Source organism: Lolium rigidum, chromosome 5 (assembly GCF_022539505.1).
Source record: "Lolium rigidum isolate FL_2022 chromosome 5, APGP_CSIRO_Lrig_0.1, whole genome shotgun sequence".
Lineage (NCBI taxonomy): Eukaryota > Viridiplantae > Streptophyta > Magnoliopsida > Poales > Poaceae > Lolium > Lolium rigidum.
Window position 1 is genome coordinate 74,418,192 of NC_061512.1, and position 12,944 is coordinate 74,431,135.

General features: G+C 45.2%; 1 protein-coding gene across 1 annotated transcript; it reads right to left on the reverse strand.

The window, feature by feature from the left end:
- Nucleotides 1-7,143: 7,143 nt before the first annotated feature.
- Nucleotides 7,144-12,758, reverse strand: LOC124654008 (ankyrin repeat and SOCS box protein 3-like). The gene is made up of 11 exons (XM_047193054.1): nucleotides 12,599-12,758; nucleotides 11,922-12,068; nucleotides 11,709-11,840; nucleotides 11,432-11,571; nucleotides 11,151-11,237; nucleotides 10,819-10,947; nucleotides 9,939-10,091; nucleotides 9,224-9,325; nucleotides 7,941-8,111; nucleotides 7,769-7,848; nucleotides 7,144-7,619 (listed from the first exon to the last, which is right to left on the reverse strand). Exons 1-11 carry the CDS (start codon nucleotides 12,663-12,665, stop codon nucleotides 7,553-7,555), a joined length of 1,275 nt encoding a protein of 424 aa, XP_047049010.1. The 5' UTR covers nucleotides 12,666-12,758; the 3' UTR covers nucleotides 7,144-7,552.
- Nucleotides 12,759-12,944: the final 186 nt, after the last annotated feature.

The following is a 12,944-nucleotide window of genomic DNA, read 5'->3' on the forward strand; positions in this document are numbered from 1 at the left end:
CGTCGTGCTGTCGGGATTCCAAGGAGGATCTACTACTTCCGCTGCCCGCTGGAACGGGGAGAAGGACGTCGTCATCAACACCGAACGTGTGACCGAGTACGGAGGTGCTGCCCGATTGTGGCACCGTCAAGATCTTCTACGCGCTTTTGAAAGCGGCAAGTGATCGTCTACCGCAGCAACGAGAGCCTCCTCTCGTAGGCTTTGGAAATCTTCAAGGGTTAGTCTCGTTCATCCCCTCGTTGCTCCCATCTTCTAGATTGCATCTTGGCTAGGATTGCGTTCTCGCGGTAGGAAAATTTTTGTTTTCTATGCTACGAATCCCATCATGCCGATGCATTCTCTCCCCAAATTTGGGCCACGAATGCGTCGGCATGGACAGAACGGTCATTTTGCATTGGCCCCGTTGGGCCGTGGTTTTGCCCTAATTCTGATCGGCTGGACATAAATGGCTAGTCCAAAGATAGAGGCCACAAGAACACTACCACTCTCTGCGAGCAACAAGCGTAGCAAAAACTCCACACCGGCTAGTCCGAAGACAGCCACCACGACAAAACAACAACACAACATGAAAGAGCATGTCCTAAGCTAGAAAACAGCGTCGCGTCTCGACCGGAGTCGGACGTCTCCGAAGAACTATATCTCCATAAGGACTCTCCTTGTTAACGCGCCATCTAAAGTAGAAGATGGCGGAACTTGGTCGACGCAAATATTTATTTTAATTACTGTGTTGGCTAGGATATGAACCCAGGATCTTGTAGGTCTGATACCATGTAGAATTGTATGCTCTAGGCAGTTCTAGGAAGTTCAACCAAAAGACCGATCTAATGAAAGAGACTAGACAACGATATTGAAAAGTATTCACTATGTCTCGAGATCGAGTTTTGGATTTCGTAATTTATCCTAAAATTGTTGTTTCCCCCTCCCCCCTCCCCGCTATCTGCGACCCAATGCAAGTGACCCTTTTGGATCGTTTGGGTCAAGCCATGGACACCAAAATTAGCTGAATGGGTTTGTGTGTCCGTTTGCCCCTGGGGAAGCCCAACGACCCAGCGCAAAAGAAATATCGCCACCATCAACGACTGGCAAGGGAGATTGGCGTCCCGTCGAGCCCTATCGCCAGAGATTAGTGATTCACACGTGCGTCGGGGCCGAGTGTTGAGCCTCCTTTGTCTTGCCCTCATTTTTAGAGGGTGCTGCTCCCTCTGTACTGGTGTGCCCCTTGGTTCTGCAGATGGCGGCCATGGGTGCGGTCTCCCTCTAGCGAGGCGAGCCGTGGCAGTGGTGGTGGTTTCTCCATGTTGGTTGCTACGCTCCTGCGTCGGGCTCTTGTCGGAGCTCTATGGTGTGGCTGGCGCGGGTGGTCTTCGCTCGTGCTCTCGGCTTGTCCACCCTTTGGGTATCGGACCTAGGTGGGGTTGGGGTTGCTATCGGTGGTGCTATGCCTTTCGACTACGGCGGCGACCCTCACGTGCGGTGAGGGTGCTCCGTGCACGAGTGCTCTATGGTGTGTCTCTGCTCTGTGATGCCCTTCGACTCCATATGTTAGGCACACATGCGTCATGGCGTCATCTCGGCCGCGTGCGCCCCTTCGGCCATGCCCCCGACACAGGTGGTGTCGGCCCGCCGTGTGGTCTCGGATGTGCGTTGTCTTTCGATTACATCGACGGTGCAGTGTCGTGGCTGCTTCTCAGCTGACCATAGCCGTTCGATTACCCGATGATGCCTCAAACTGGGTTGTCCCTCCTGCTGCCGTGTCACTAGCTCTTCCTTGGGATCGTTGTGCTTGTGCCGTGATGAACTTTTTCATCGGTCAACGGTCTCCAAGGTTTCTCGGAGTGACCTCCTTGTCTTTCTTGCTTCCGTGTGTTGTTGGGTGTCTTCTTTTCCTTTTATTTATCTTCTCTTGTATCCCCTGGAAAATTTCGGTTCACTTGAACCCTATCTTGTAGAGGCTAAAAACCTTATAGGCAACTTTGAATGAAATATATTTAGGTGGGGACCGTTTCCCCCGGTGAAAATTTAAAAAAAAATAAAGAAAGCAGTGCATAAACCCATCATAGATCGTTAAATGAAGTCCCCGTCTTTAAAATCTTAGGCCACCATGAGATTACACGGAAGGCACCATTGTGACCTATCCCATCCAATTCTACCTTTCTACATGGTATCAGAGCACCAAGCACATCGAGATTGATCTAAACTTCGTTCGAGATCGAGTGGCACTTGGTCAAGTGCGTGTTCTCCACGTACAATCATCGCGCCAATTTGCTGATATCTTCACCAAGGGACTTGTGTCGCCATTGTTTCTGGATTTTCGGTCCAGTCTCAACGTCCGTCAGTCTCCGCTGCGACTGCGGGGGAGTGTTAGGCCACCGAATATCCCTAGGATATCGGTGTCATTAACAGATGATATCGGAGTCATTAACCGAATATCAATAGCATTTAACAACATATCTTGAGCCTTCCGTTTATAGGAGACTGAGGCTATTATGGTAGTCTTTACTATTATATTGAAGTTGGGGATGGTGTACCACTTTGACATCAAACATTGGAGAAATCTCAGCCATCAAACCACCATCAAAAACTCCCATTAAACATTGGAAAATATAACCGTTGGGCCATTTGTTGCCTTCCCCTTCCGTGCATATCAAAAACATGGAAAGCAAATAACAATTGAATCAGGAGACGCAATTATGTACCAAAATAAGGATGTCTTCATAATCAGCACAAGCAAATAACATGGAAAGCATGGGCCATTTATTGCCTTCCCCTTCCCGTGCATATCAAAAACATGGAAAGCAAATAACAATTGAATCAGGAGACGTAATTATGTATCAAAAATAAGGATATCTTCATAATCAGCACAAGCAAATAACATGGAAAGCAATCACGCTTAACAATCGGTGATGGTTGGTGTTATGTCGTTCCATTCTCAAACACCTCTCGCCTACAATCTTGCTTATTTCCCCGACTTCCCCTACGTCTTGCGATGCCACTCCGTCCTCTCGGCCGGTGCCTCCGGCAACGTCACGTTCCTACTCAAGCTGGCTAACGGCGGCTCGCTGGACTCCGTCATGGCCCGACACGGGGGGCGTTCCCGGAGGCGACGCTCACAGACGTGGCGATGCATGAGTTGTCCGGCCTCGCGTACCTCCACGCCCGACGCGTCTTTCACCGCGACGTCAAGCCGGCCAACCTTCCCGTCGGCATGCCGACGAGGTCAAGATCGTTGACTTTGGAATCGCCAAGCTGCTCACCCGGGTTGGCGACGAGTACGAGGGCACGGCAGCATACATGAGCCCCAAGCGGTTCGAGTGATTCGGAGTGCCACCACAACACCGACCCATGCGCTGTCAACGTGCGGGGTCTGGGGCTGACCATCGTGGAGCTTCTCATATATGGGGCACTACCCGCTGCTCCGCGCAGGCATAAGCCGACCTGGGCGGTGCTCATGTGCACCATCTGCTTCGGCAAAAATGTTGATGCTACCGGACCCAGGGGATTCGTGGCAGCGTGCCTGCAGAAGGACTATGCGAGCGGGCATCTGTGGAGGCTAAGGACATGGGTCTGCAGGTGCCGAGGGACGAGGAGGACGGAGGACATAGGACGTGCAGCGACGAAACCCCGTAGGGCGTCGTTGAGGTGCCCCAACAAGCGGCAAATGGAGATGAAGGAGATGGTGCTGCAACTGGCGAGGGATGGGGCGTACGAGGACGGAGGGCGTGCGGCAGCTTCACCTGAGTGGTGCCGCCGAGGATCAGTGTCCCAACACATGCGGCAAATGGAAGCAAAGGAAATGGGGCTGCAGGTGACGAGGGATGAGGAGGACGTGTCCTTCGACCGCAATAACGTCGCGACCATGGTCCGATGCCAGGGCCATCGTGCGTGAGGGAGAGGCCATGAGGGGCTTCGTCGCCGGAACGGCAACGGTGTAGGAGTTCGTCGCCGATGCCAAACGCCATTAGATCATCAACAAGCTACTGGCAAATTCGGTAGTGCCACCTCTACCTGATTAAATCAGACTCTCACTTGTACTTCACGGATGGCTAAGCGAAATAGAAATCATGTGTGAGTATTCGAGGCGCAAAATGTGTTGTGGCATATCTTCGCGATAAGCCTTAAGTTTTCTGTCTCAGGGGTTGTAATCTGTATCGTTTCAATATTTTTTTCTGGATTTGTTGTAGTTGTTATATTCTTTGCATCGGGTGATTTTCTTTGCTACTGCTGGGCTTCTCATTGTTAACCGTCTTACACATTCAATTTTCTCAGCTACTTGAAAGTATTTGCATCAGGTTATAGGCTTTGCAAATTGCAGGGCTTCTAATCATGATGATTTGTCGGATAACTGCCAGTGCAATGTCCATCAGTCCATCTGGTCTACAATTTTCTTTCTGCCATAAGTTTAGCGAATTAATTTTGCAATGGAGGGAGAGGTACGAAGAATTTACACCCGGAAAGGAGACAAAGTAGGCAAGTATTTTGCGCCCATCGTATTTCCAAGATGTTTCCGTATTATCCTTTTTTGTGTGCAAAAAATAACAAACACGGAAGAAGGTAAAACGGGAGATGTTGGATGGCTGGCTAGCACCAGTGGCGTAGAGGTGGGCGTACGCGCGGGACGCCGCGCGGGCAAAGCTCCCTCCTTGATTTCATATTTTCTTGATATGCATATATTGCCTTTATTATCGGGATTTTTTTTGATGGTTCGTGCCCCTCTGATAGCGACCTCAAAATGTGCACATGAGCCTCCCCAAGGCCTCGCAATAATCACGGTTTCTATAGACGAGCAGCACTTGCAGCAGATTTTTCTTCTGATCCTTGAGTGATTCTCTTCCAAAAGTCCATGCCGGCGGGGGATATTCGATCGATTTCATTTCATGGGGAACTCGACAGGCGTGCAACAACGATCTTGGCCACCAGTTCACAACCTTGATGGGTCCAGGGTGGATCCTCATGGGCGTGCACTGACCTCGCCGGTTCCAGCACAGACAGAGGAGAGGTGGAACACTATGGTTCCTTCGAACATGCCTACGTCGTCAACCGCTCGGAGCGTCCACTCGATCACCTTGTTGTATACTTGCGACAACCTCCGCATACCCTTTGCCGCGGGGGGGGGGGGTCATCGTTCAAGGGTGGATTACTTCACGCAGATAGATCAAGAGAACTCAATAGGAAGGTACATATAAAAGCGTTTGATCTTGCCTTTTGTCTCTTTTGATCTGTTCCTTTCTTGGTGCTTAGAGATGTCATTACTAGATGCTTGGCCTTGTTAGATCTTAGATGAATATACGTCTGTGGCATTCTATATTCTTTTAATATTCCGATACTGGTGGCTTGTTTCTTTGTTCTCACCGACGTTGTAAATTTGGAGGCAGCTGCTATCAAAATTTCTAGAATTGTTAAACATCCGAGTTTTTCTTATCGTCTGCCGAACATTTTCTAGAATTGTTAATCATATGAGTTTATAATTCTTATCTTTTTTTGAATTCCTCCTAAGCTATTAAATCCTTTTCTTTTTTGGTCCTCAATTAGATGGGTGACATTTTAATATCTTTTGAACTTTCCTATCTATTTTCTCTGCGTGTTCACAATACTGGCATACAAAGACTGTAATGACTAAGTTTGTTTTAGTATTTTTAGAGCTACCCTAGAAAAACTTATGCTCAGGTGCATACAGCATTGGACAGAACCTCTAGGGTTTATCTTTAATTTTGATTATAGTAAATTGGTATTAGAACTTACTTCTACATATGTGTGCAAGATGTTTTCGAGCTTACGAAGATTTTTCTGGTAGACTTGCTCAAGTACCATAAAAATGAAGAAGCAGCATAAAATATCCTAAACATTGTACGACATTATCTAAGAACCATCGAGGAGTATATTATTTAATATAAAATAATTAATCGAGTGCTTATTTCATATTCAAATGACGTCAATTATATATTTTGTCGAAATATATTTTTAGATGGGCTAGACTTGTATGTGTTTTAGAATAGCTTATTTTCTATGATCTATATTAATTGTCGCCAATATGGATGTATCTAGATAGATTATAGTTCTAGCCTTCTAGGTATACCTATATTAGCAAAAAGTAATATGAATTGGAGAGAGTATAACTTTCTATTTGACACAACTGAATTTTTTACATCTATTTTATTAGCATATTGAGAGAAAAATTAGAGTCATAGCAACGCACGGGCATTCAACTAATTATTGTAAATCTTGTATTTGCCTATATATACGAGATTACACGGAAGGCACCATTGTGACCTATCCCATCCAATTCTACCTTTCTACACAAAACAATGCCTTTAATAAAAAATCATTATTAATTAAGTTAGATATCAAATTTTACTGAGAAAGGTAAGACTTTAAACTAATTTATCCTCTGTTGTCGACCCCATTAGAAATGCCACTGCTACGGATCTCGAATCACCAAGCAAGTTTTTTATCACCGCAAAGACTTGAACTGCCATTATTAGTCCACAAATCTCAACTTTCATACCACTTTTTACTTTTACTTCACCATAAAACTTAAAAGATATGTTACATTGTGGCAACAGATAGAAGAGCTTCAAATCGCTCCCTCATGAAACCAAACGATCAGAAAAAACATAGATATGTGCGACAGAATCTTATCCGATCCAACAATCTCCAGGCATAAGACGTTTCAAGGAAATTCGCCGATGAAGCCTCCCAAAACTCAACACAACACTCTTGCCAGATGAAAGGGAACAAGCATCAACTAGAACATTGTCTTGGGAGAATCCTAGAATCTGGAACAAGCATCAACTAGAACATTGTCTTGGGAGAACCCTAAGATCGTCTCCATCACGCAAGAGAAACCAGCCAGCCCCTACACCATCGGTCAGAACAACACATGAGAAAGCTACCGCGGTGCCGCCCGCCCACCCACCGCCACCGACGGAGCAGCTGTGCGGACAGCGATCTACACGCCCCTGCCTCGCCACACCGGCTCTCGCCAGGCCCAGGTGGATACAATTATACCTGCAAGCGCCTCACATGCTCACATTAGAGAAGCGGACCTCCTCCAAGACACATTCGAACTCAAAAACTACCCACACATGGAAAACATACACATGCTCACATTAGAGAAGCGGAACCTCCTCCAAGACACCTTCGAACTCAGAAACTACCCACACATGGAAAACATACACGTTTTCTAATTTATAGTTCACATGGATTGTTATTTTTCTCCCACACTTGACATGAAAAGAAAGCACTTGTGTACATCAAGCCAGAGTGCACAGGTATGCGCTCCATTGCCAAATATCAAAGTTCAGAACCCTTGAGCAATGGCGCTGCGGCTTAGACGATTAGTGGAGGTCAACATCTACTCCAAGGAAAATATTCATGAACTACATACTTTTAGTACATATCTCTAACAACTTGTATTTCTTCACCACCGGCGCATAGTTCAATAGGAAGTAGCTCCCTTGTGAGTGCAGCAACTGTGATACGAGCAGGCCTTGTAGTAGATTAGTAGCCGATGAAAAGAAGGGTGATCTCAGATATGTGAGACAAAGGCACTTGCTTATATGTCAGCTCCATCAAAGGTTCTGCTCTTAAAAAGACGAGCAGCAGCCTTACTCGTGGCCTCACTGCAAGTTGCGAGAATGAATGGAGTCAAAATATATCAGAGAATCTCAAAGCTCTATAAAGATAACTAGGATTTAGAATTCATCTTCCTCCAAAGATGATGTATTTCAAACAGGGTAACCATAAAAGATTCCAGAAACAGCATCATTACCTTAATGCCTTCTTGACCTCATTGCTCGCAGGGTCGAGTCTCAGCGCCTCCTGGAACGCACCAACTGCTCCTCGGTAGTCCTGTACATGGAGGAACGAGATTACAGCAAGTCAGAGACAGGTTGAGAGACTGAATTATATTGAAAGGTTAGATTTTGATACAGGAGTTATACCTCCATGAAACTGAGAGCTGAGCCCTCTCGGTACCATGCCTTGGCCCAACCAGGGCGCAGTGTTTTGCACTGCCGAGCGTCTAGCAAAGCTCTGTCCCCTTCTCGCATCCGCAGCCAGCAGAGGCTCCGGTTGGCATACAGGGTGGCATCAAGAGGGTTTATCTCCATCACCTGCAGCAGCAACCAGCAAGGATGGCGCTCAGCTTCGCATGATTTTTTCTTGCTATGGTAAATGGGTCTAACAGGCTCATTGGAGAATATTGTTGTGTTTCAGTTGGTTTTAATGCAAGAAAAGCACATATAAACAGTTGTTGGGCTTAGGCTGCATTCGGCATTGTGGTGCATAATGATAATCTAGCTTATCTAACCAGCTGCTGTCTATTTTACTGTTTTCTTCACTTATTCTTCTCCTTTTAAAAAAAAAGAACTTATCCTTTTGCCCACAGGCACAGTGGGACCTACCACCCGTAGTCGCCTCCGCACCTGCTCCTCCCTCATACTTAGGCATGACCACTTGGTAGAGAGAGGCCGGAGAGGAGAAGCAATGAGGAACACATGCGATTTTCGACTTGAGTGGACAAAATTACTGAATGGTGAGCGAATAAAACAGGTAGATGGATGCTAACGGCCGAAGCAGGGATGCAGTCAGAATGGCAAAATCATTAAAGAAAATGATGAAAGTGCAGCATTTTCATAATTAGCCAAAAAAGCAGGGGTGCAGCAGAGTTTCAGAGTGAACTAAAGCCATCGCCATAACTACCCTATAAAATATGTTCAGCAAAGCACAGTTTAGCAACGACAAGCAAATGAAGGTCATTGCAGAATTAAGTGTTAACTATTATTACTCCGTCATCTGTTTCTTTTTCTTTCCTTTTTTTCACTCCATCATGGTTTTGAAGGCATTAAGGCGTCCTAAAGCGGAGAGGCGTCGCCTAGGCGGACTCTTTGGATGCCTAGGCGCCTAATGCGGCTGTTTTTCTAAGGCCGATGGGGAGCGCTTGGACGCCTAAGCGTCGCTTAGGCATCACCTGCGACGTCTTTAAAACCATGCACTCCATCATCATGTTTGTAAGGCAGGAAAACCTTTACAACCATTTCAACTAAAACCACGAATCATCAGACAATCATATGAACGATCATTAAGCAAATAGTTGTATTACCACAGAGAAATCTGAAGTTCACTGCAGTTTAAATCATGAACCTGATATTTCAGAATTAGTATTTTGTTTGCAACTTTCTCTTGTATTGTTCCAAACAAGTACTACACCGGTTCATAAGCTCACCATTCCGTAGTAGTACATTGCTGTAAAGTAGTCCTGCTTCACAAATGCTTCCTTTCCTTTTGACTTCAGGTCAACTATTCTTTCTTCTGCAGAAACAGCATCCTGAAAGGGGTGGCATGTTGAGTCGAACTTCAAAGGCATAGCAAATGCCGGTTTAGGCATCAGTGTTACAGTTGGAAAATGTGTCCCTTAGTACAAATACATAAAATAATAATCATGATACTTCTCTGCAGGAAGTGCCCATATGACCAGCACAACTGAAGTTTGTGTGGAATTTTGCTATTAAGAAATTGCCGATCCAAATTCAGTAGAAAATTCAATTGAGGTATAACATCATTCGTTCTAATACCTGAAGGATATCTGGAACACTGTGTCCAATGAGTTCCTAATGCCAGCACAGATAAGGACTTTAATGTCTATCGTTTATTCATTTATTAAGAATACAGGCTTGCAGAGAGAGCATGGAGGAAACAATATAATTGATGTTGCCATGTGTCAAATAACATATTTTCTGAGGATATTTTTCGAAGTGAAAATAAATCAAAAACAAAGGATACAAGATAAAGGGGTCACTGAATACAGGTCACGTGTGAGTGCAGTGTGAAATATTTTCAAGGAAAATACAACATAGAGCATCCAAGAGCATCACAAATTACTCAGATCAAAATTGAAATGTACGGGTTACTCTAGAATGAGTTAACAAACACATAGATACCTGAATCCTGGTATGCAGAGATTTCATGGTAGTAATTATCCCATCAACTGTCCAATCAGGCACAGATATAATTGGGTTTGTCCTAGGTAAAAGAAGTTCAACAATCTCACGTAGACCGCGAGCTGCTGCTCTCTTGATTGGAATATCCCCATGCTACATTGCAAAAGTAAAATCAGAATCAGAAGATGCAATGTAATACCAAATGAAAAATGAAAGATCAACATTGTGAAAAGAACTAATCATGCAAAATTACTAGTTCTCCACAATACTGATAAAAAAACATAAAAGACTATTTTACTGAAATCACCCCATCGGCTGTAGAGAACCTAACAGAACTGGAGAAAACACGGCAAAGTTGCTCTTTAAGTTTTAGCCAGTGTTATACGTGCATAAAGTCAAAACTGGAATTCCGATGGTATGTTCAGTATGAAAACTACAGAGAATGGCATCACGATTATGATATTTAAACCATGTTGTATGCGTTGTGAAAAAACTCCAAAACCATGGCCCTAATCTATCACTAAAGCTGCAAATCATGCAGTCAGAAGCAAACCCCAAGAGGTGCACACAAATACACAATGATTGCACAACACTTGTGGATAGTCCATAGTCAAGAGTTATACAACGCAATTTTTGTGCTATGCTGAAACAATTCTATAATCTGTTGTGGGAAACTAACCACGGAAGCAGACAAAAGTTGGTTGCCAAACACAAAGGCAAAAGCAGCTACAAAAATTGAATTATCATAATGCACCACAATGGCAGACACGGCCTTAGAAATAGTTTAATAGATTGCCATCCAACCATAGGTGAGGCCAGATTGCCAGCCCTCGAAGCATTAAATAGATAAACAGGAGCGTCAAAGCCGGAGCTGTAGTACCTGGTTAGGAATGTTAGGGTCAGCACCAGCCTCCAGCAAGAACTTGACAAGTTCAGTTGAGCCATCATCAACTGCCCCCGTTAAAGGAGTTGGTCCAGAGCCAGTACTACCATTCACATCAGCACCAGCCTATTGAATTGAAAATACAAATGCAAAATGAAGCTTTAGAGATAGGAACTGCACATTCAATTGCGACAGTAAGTCCAATCAAATTAATATGCCTGCTTTGTTAACCTGCATTCTATTCCAAACACCTGTTTACAGATAAAAGACACAATCGACCAGCCAAACATAAATAGAATACATCAAGTAAGGTAGATAAGTTACTGGACCTCAATCAGTAGCTTCATGCATTCCAAGTTGTTCCCGCAGCATGCCATCATGAGTGGTGAGAAGACATGATTAACAACTCTGTTGGGCTGAAAAGGGAGGTAAATTCAAAATTAGTGAGATTCAAAATTAATAATTAAAAAATATGCCCACCAAGTAATCTCATGCAGTTCTAGGATAAACCATTTTTCCAACAAGCCAAAAGAGATTAATTAATTGCATTTTATTTTATTTTATTTTAAATATCTGGGTAATGCAATTAAGTGAGAAATCAGTAGCTTACATCAGCACCATGCTCCAGCAGAATTTTCATGGCCTGATGCTGGCCCTTCGCAGCAGTCATGTGCAATGGTGTCCCACGATAATTGATAGCATCCACCTCAACTCCTTTGGACAGCAACAGTCTTACAGCCTCGCAATGCCCTGGAAGCACAACAAACATATTATGAAAATCCAAAGCTAAGCTGGAGGTTCTACAGTGTACAGAAACCGCTTGTATAAGAAGATAATATCCTGTAAGCCATTCCAGAGACTAGTGGACTGAAGAACGAGTGACGCACCATGCTCTGCGGCATTGTGCAGCGGTGTTAAGCCCCTCTCGCTAGCTTTTGCAGGATCACTGCCATGATCAAGAAGATACCTTACAACCTGAACATTTCCCTTGAGTGCAGCGTAAAACATCGGTGTTGCACCTGCAAGGAGAACGTGGCATTTCAGTACTATGAATAGTAACACGATGACACCTCCTGCCACCGACATGCACAAGATTTTACCTACGCCAGATGTGGAGTTGATATCCAGCCCCGCTTCCTCTACCAGGAACTTGCAGATCTCCAGGGACCCCTTATTGGCAGCGAAATGGAGTGCGTTTAGCCCTTTCGGGTCCTTGGTTTCCCGTAAATCCATCTTTTTGGACATTTCTTGCATGGAGAAATTGCAGACGCAACAAATGTCAAATACCAAAATCATGTGTGCGAGTCACAAACACAAGAGAATGGAGGGAGCTAAAAAAAAAATGGTTTGCACGCCTGAGTCTCCAAATCGGTCTAAATAGGGAAGTTCACGACTAGTTTCACGAAATGGAATTGGTGCCTTTCAGTCTTAACTTACTGAACAAAATCGAAGGAACTAGCGCCAAACTTTCTTAGAAACTAGTAAAAGCAGTCACAGATTTGGTGGCTTCCATCTAACTTACTGAGGAAAACTGAAGGTACAAACATCCAACTTTCTCAGAAACGCTCAATCTCAAATTAGGTGGCTTCCGCCGAACAAAATCGAAGGACCTAACACCCAACTTCGTCAGAAGCTAACCGTAGCGAACATCAAATTCGCTACCATTACACAGCATATCCGTCCTAAGCATCACGCGATAGTTTCTTGGACAATGGAGACGCGAGTACCAAGCAGCGTTATTTCATCTGAGACGGGTTAAGGCGGTGCCGGCGCTTACTCTTGAGGAGACGAAGGTTGCCGTCGAGGGCGGCCAGGAGGGCGATGGCGGCGGGGTTGGGGGCCATGGCGGCAGCGGAGGCCTCCCACTGGGGCTCTAGGTTTGGGGAAGGTTCTAGAAGATCTCGGCGCGGCGCCACGAGTGGTGTGGGGTTCCTCTTCGGTGAAGAGGGGAAAGGGAGCCGTGTATGTGGCGCCACAGCAGTTAGTGAAGTGCAGGGCAAGCGTGTGGGGCCCACCTGACCCTGGCAGATCTGAGACGTGTCCCTAGCAGTGCATGCATTGATGCCACGCGTGAATCCTCTTATACCAAGAAATATAAAAACCACACTGATCAGTCACCAGAT

Bases quoted from the DNA above. Each gene is read 5' to 3' on its own strand.
- LOC124654008 (XM_047193054.1), bottom strand. From the start codon at position 12,665: ATGGCCCCCAACCCCGCCGCCATCGCCCTCCTGGCCGCCCTCGACGGC. The intron at 10,948-11,150 runs GTCCAGTAACTT...TCAATTCAATAG, and splicing joins GCATGAAGCTACTGATTGAG to GCTGGTGCTGATGTGAATGG. The intron at 7,849-7,940 runs GTATAACTCCTG...CTCCATGTACAG, and splicing joins CAGCTCTCAGTTTCATGGAG to GACTACCGAGGAGCAGTTGG.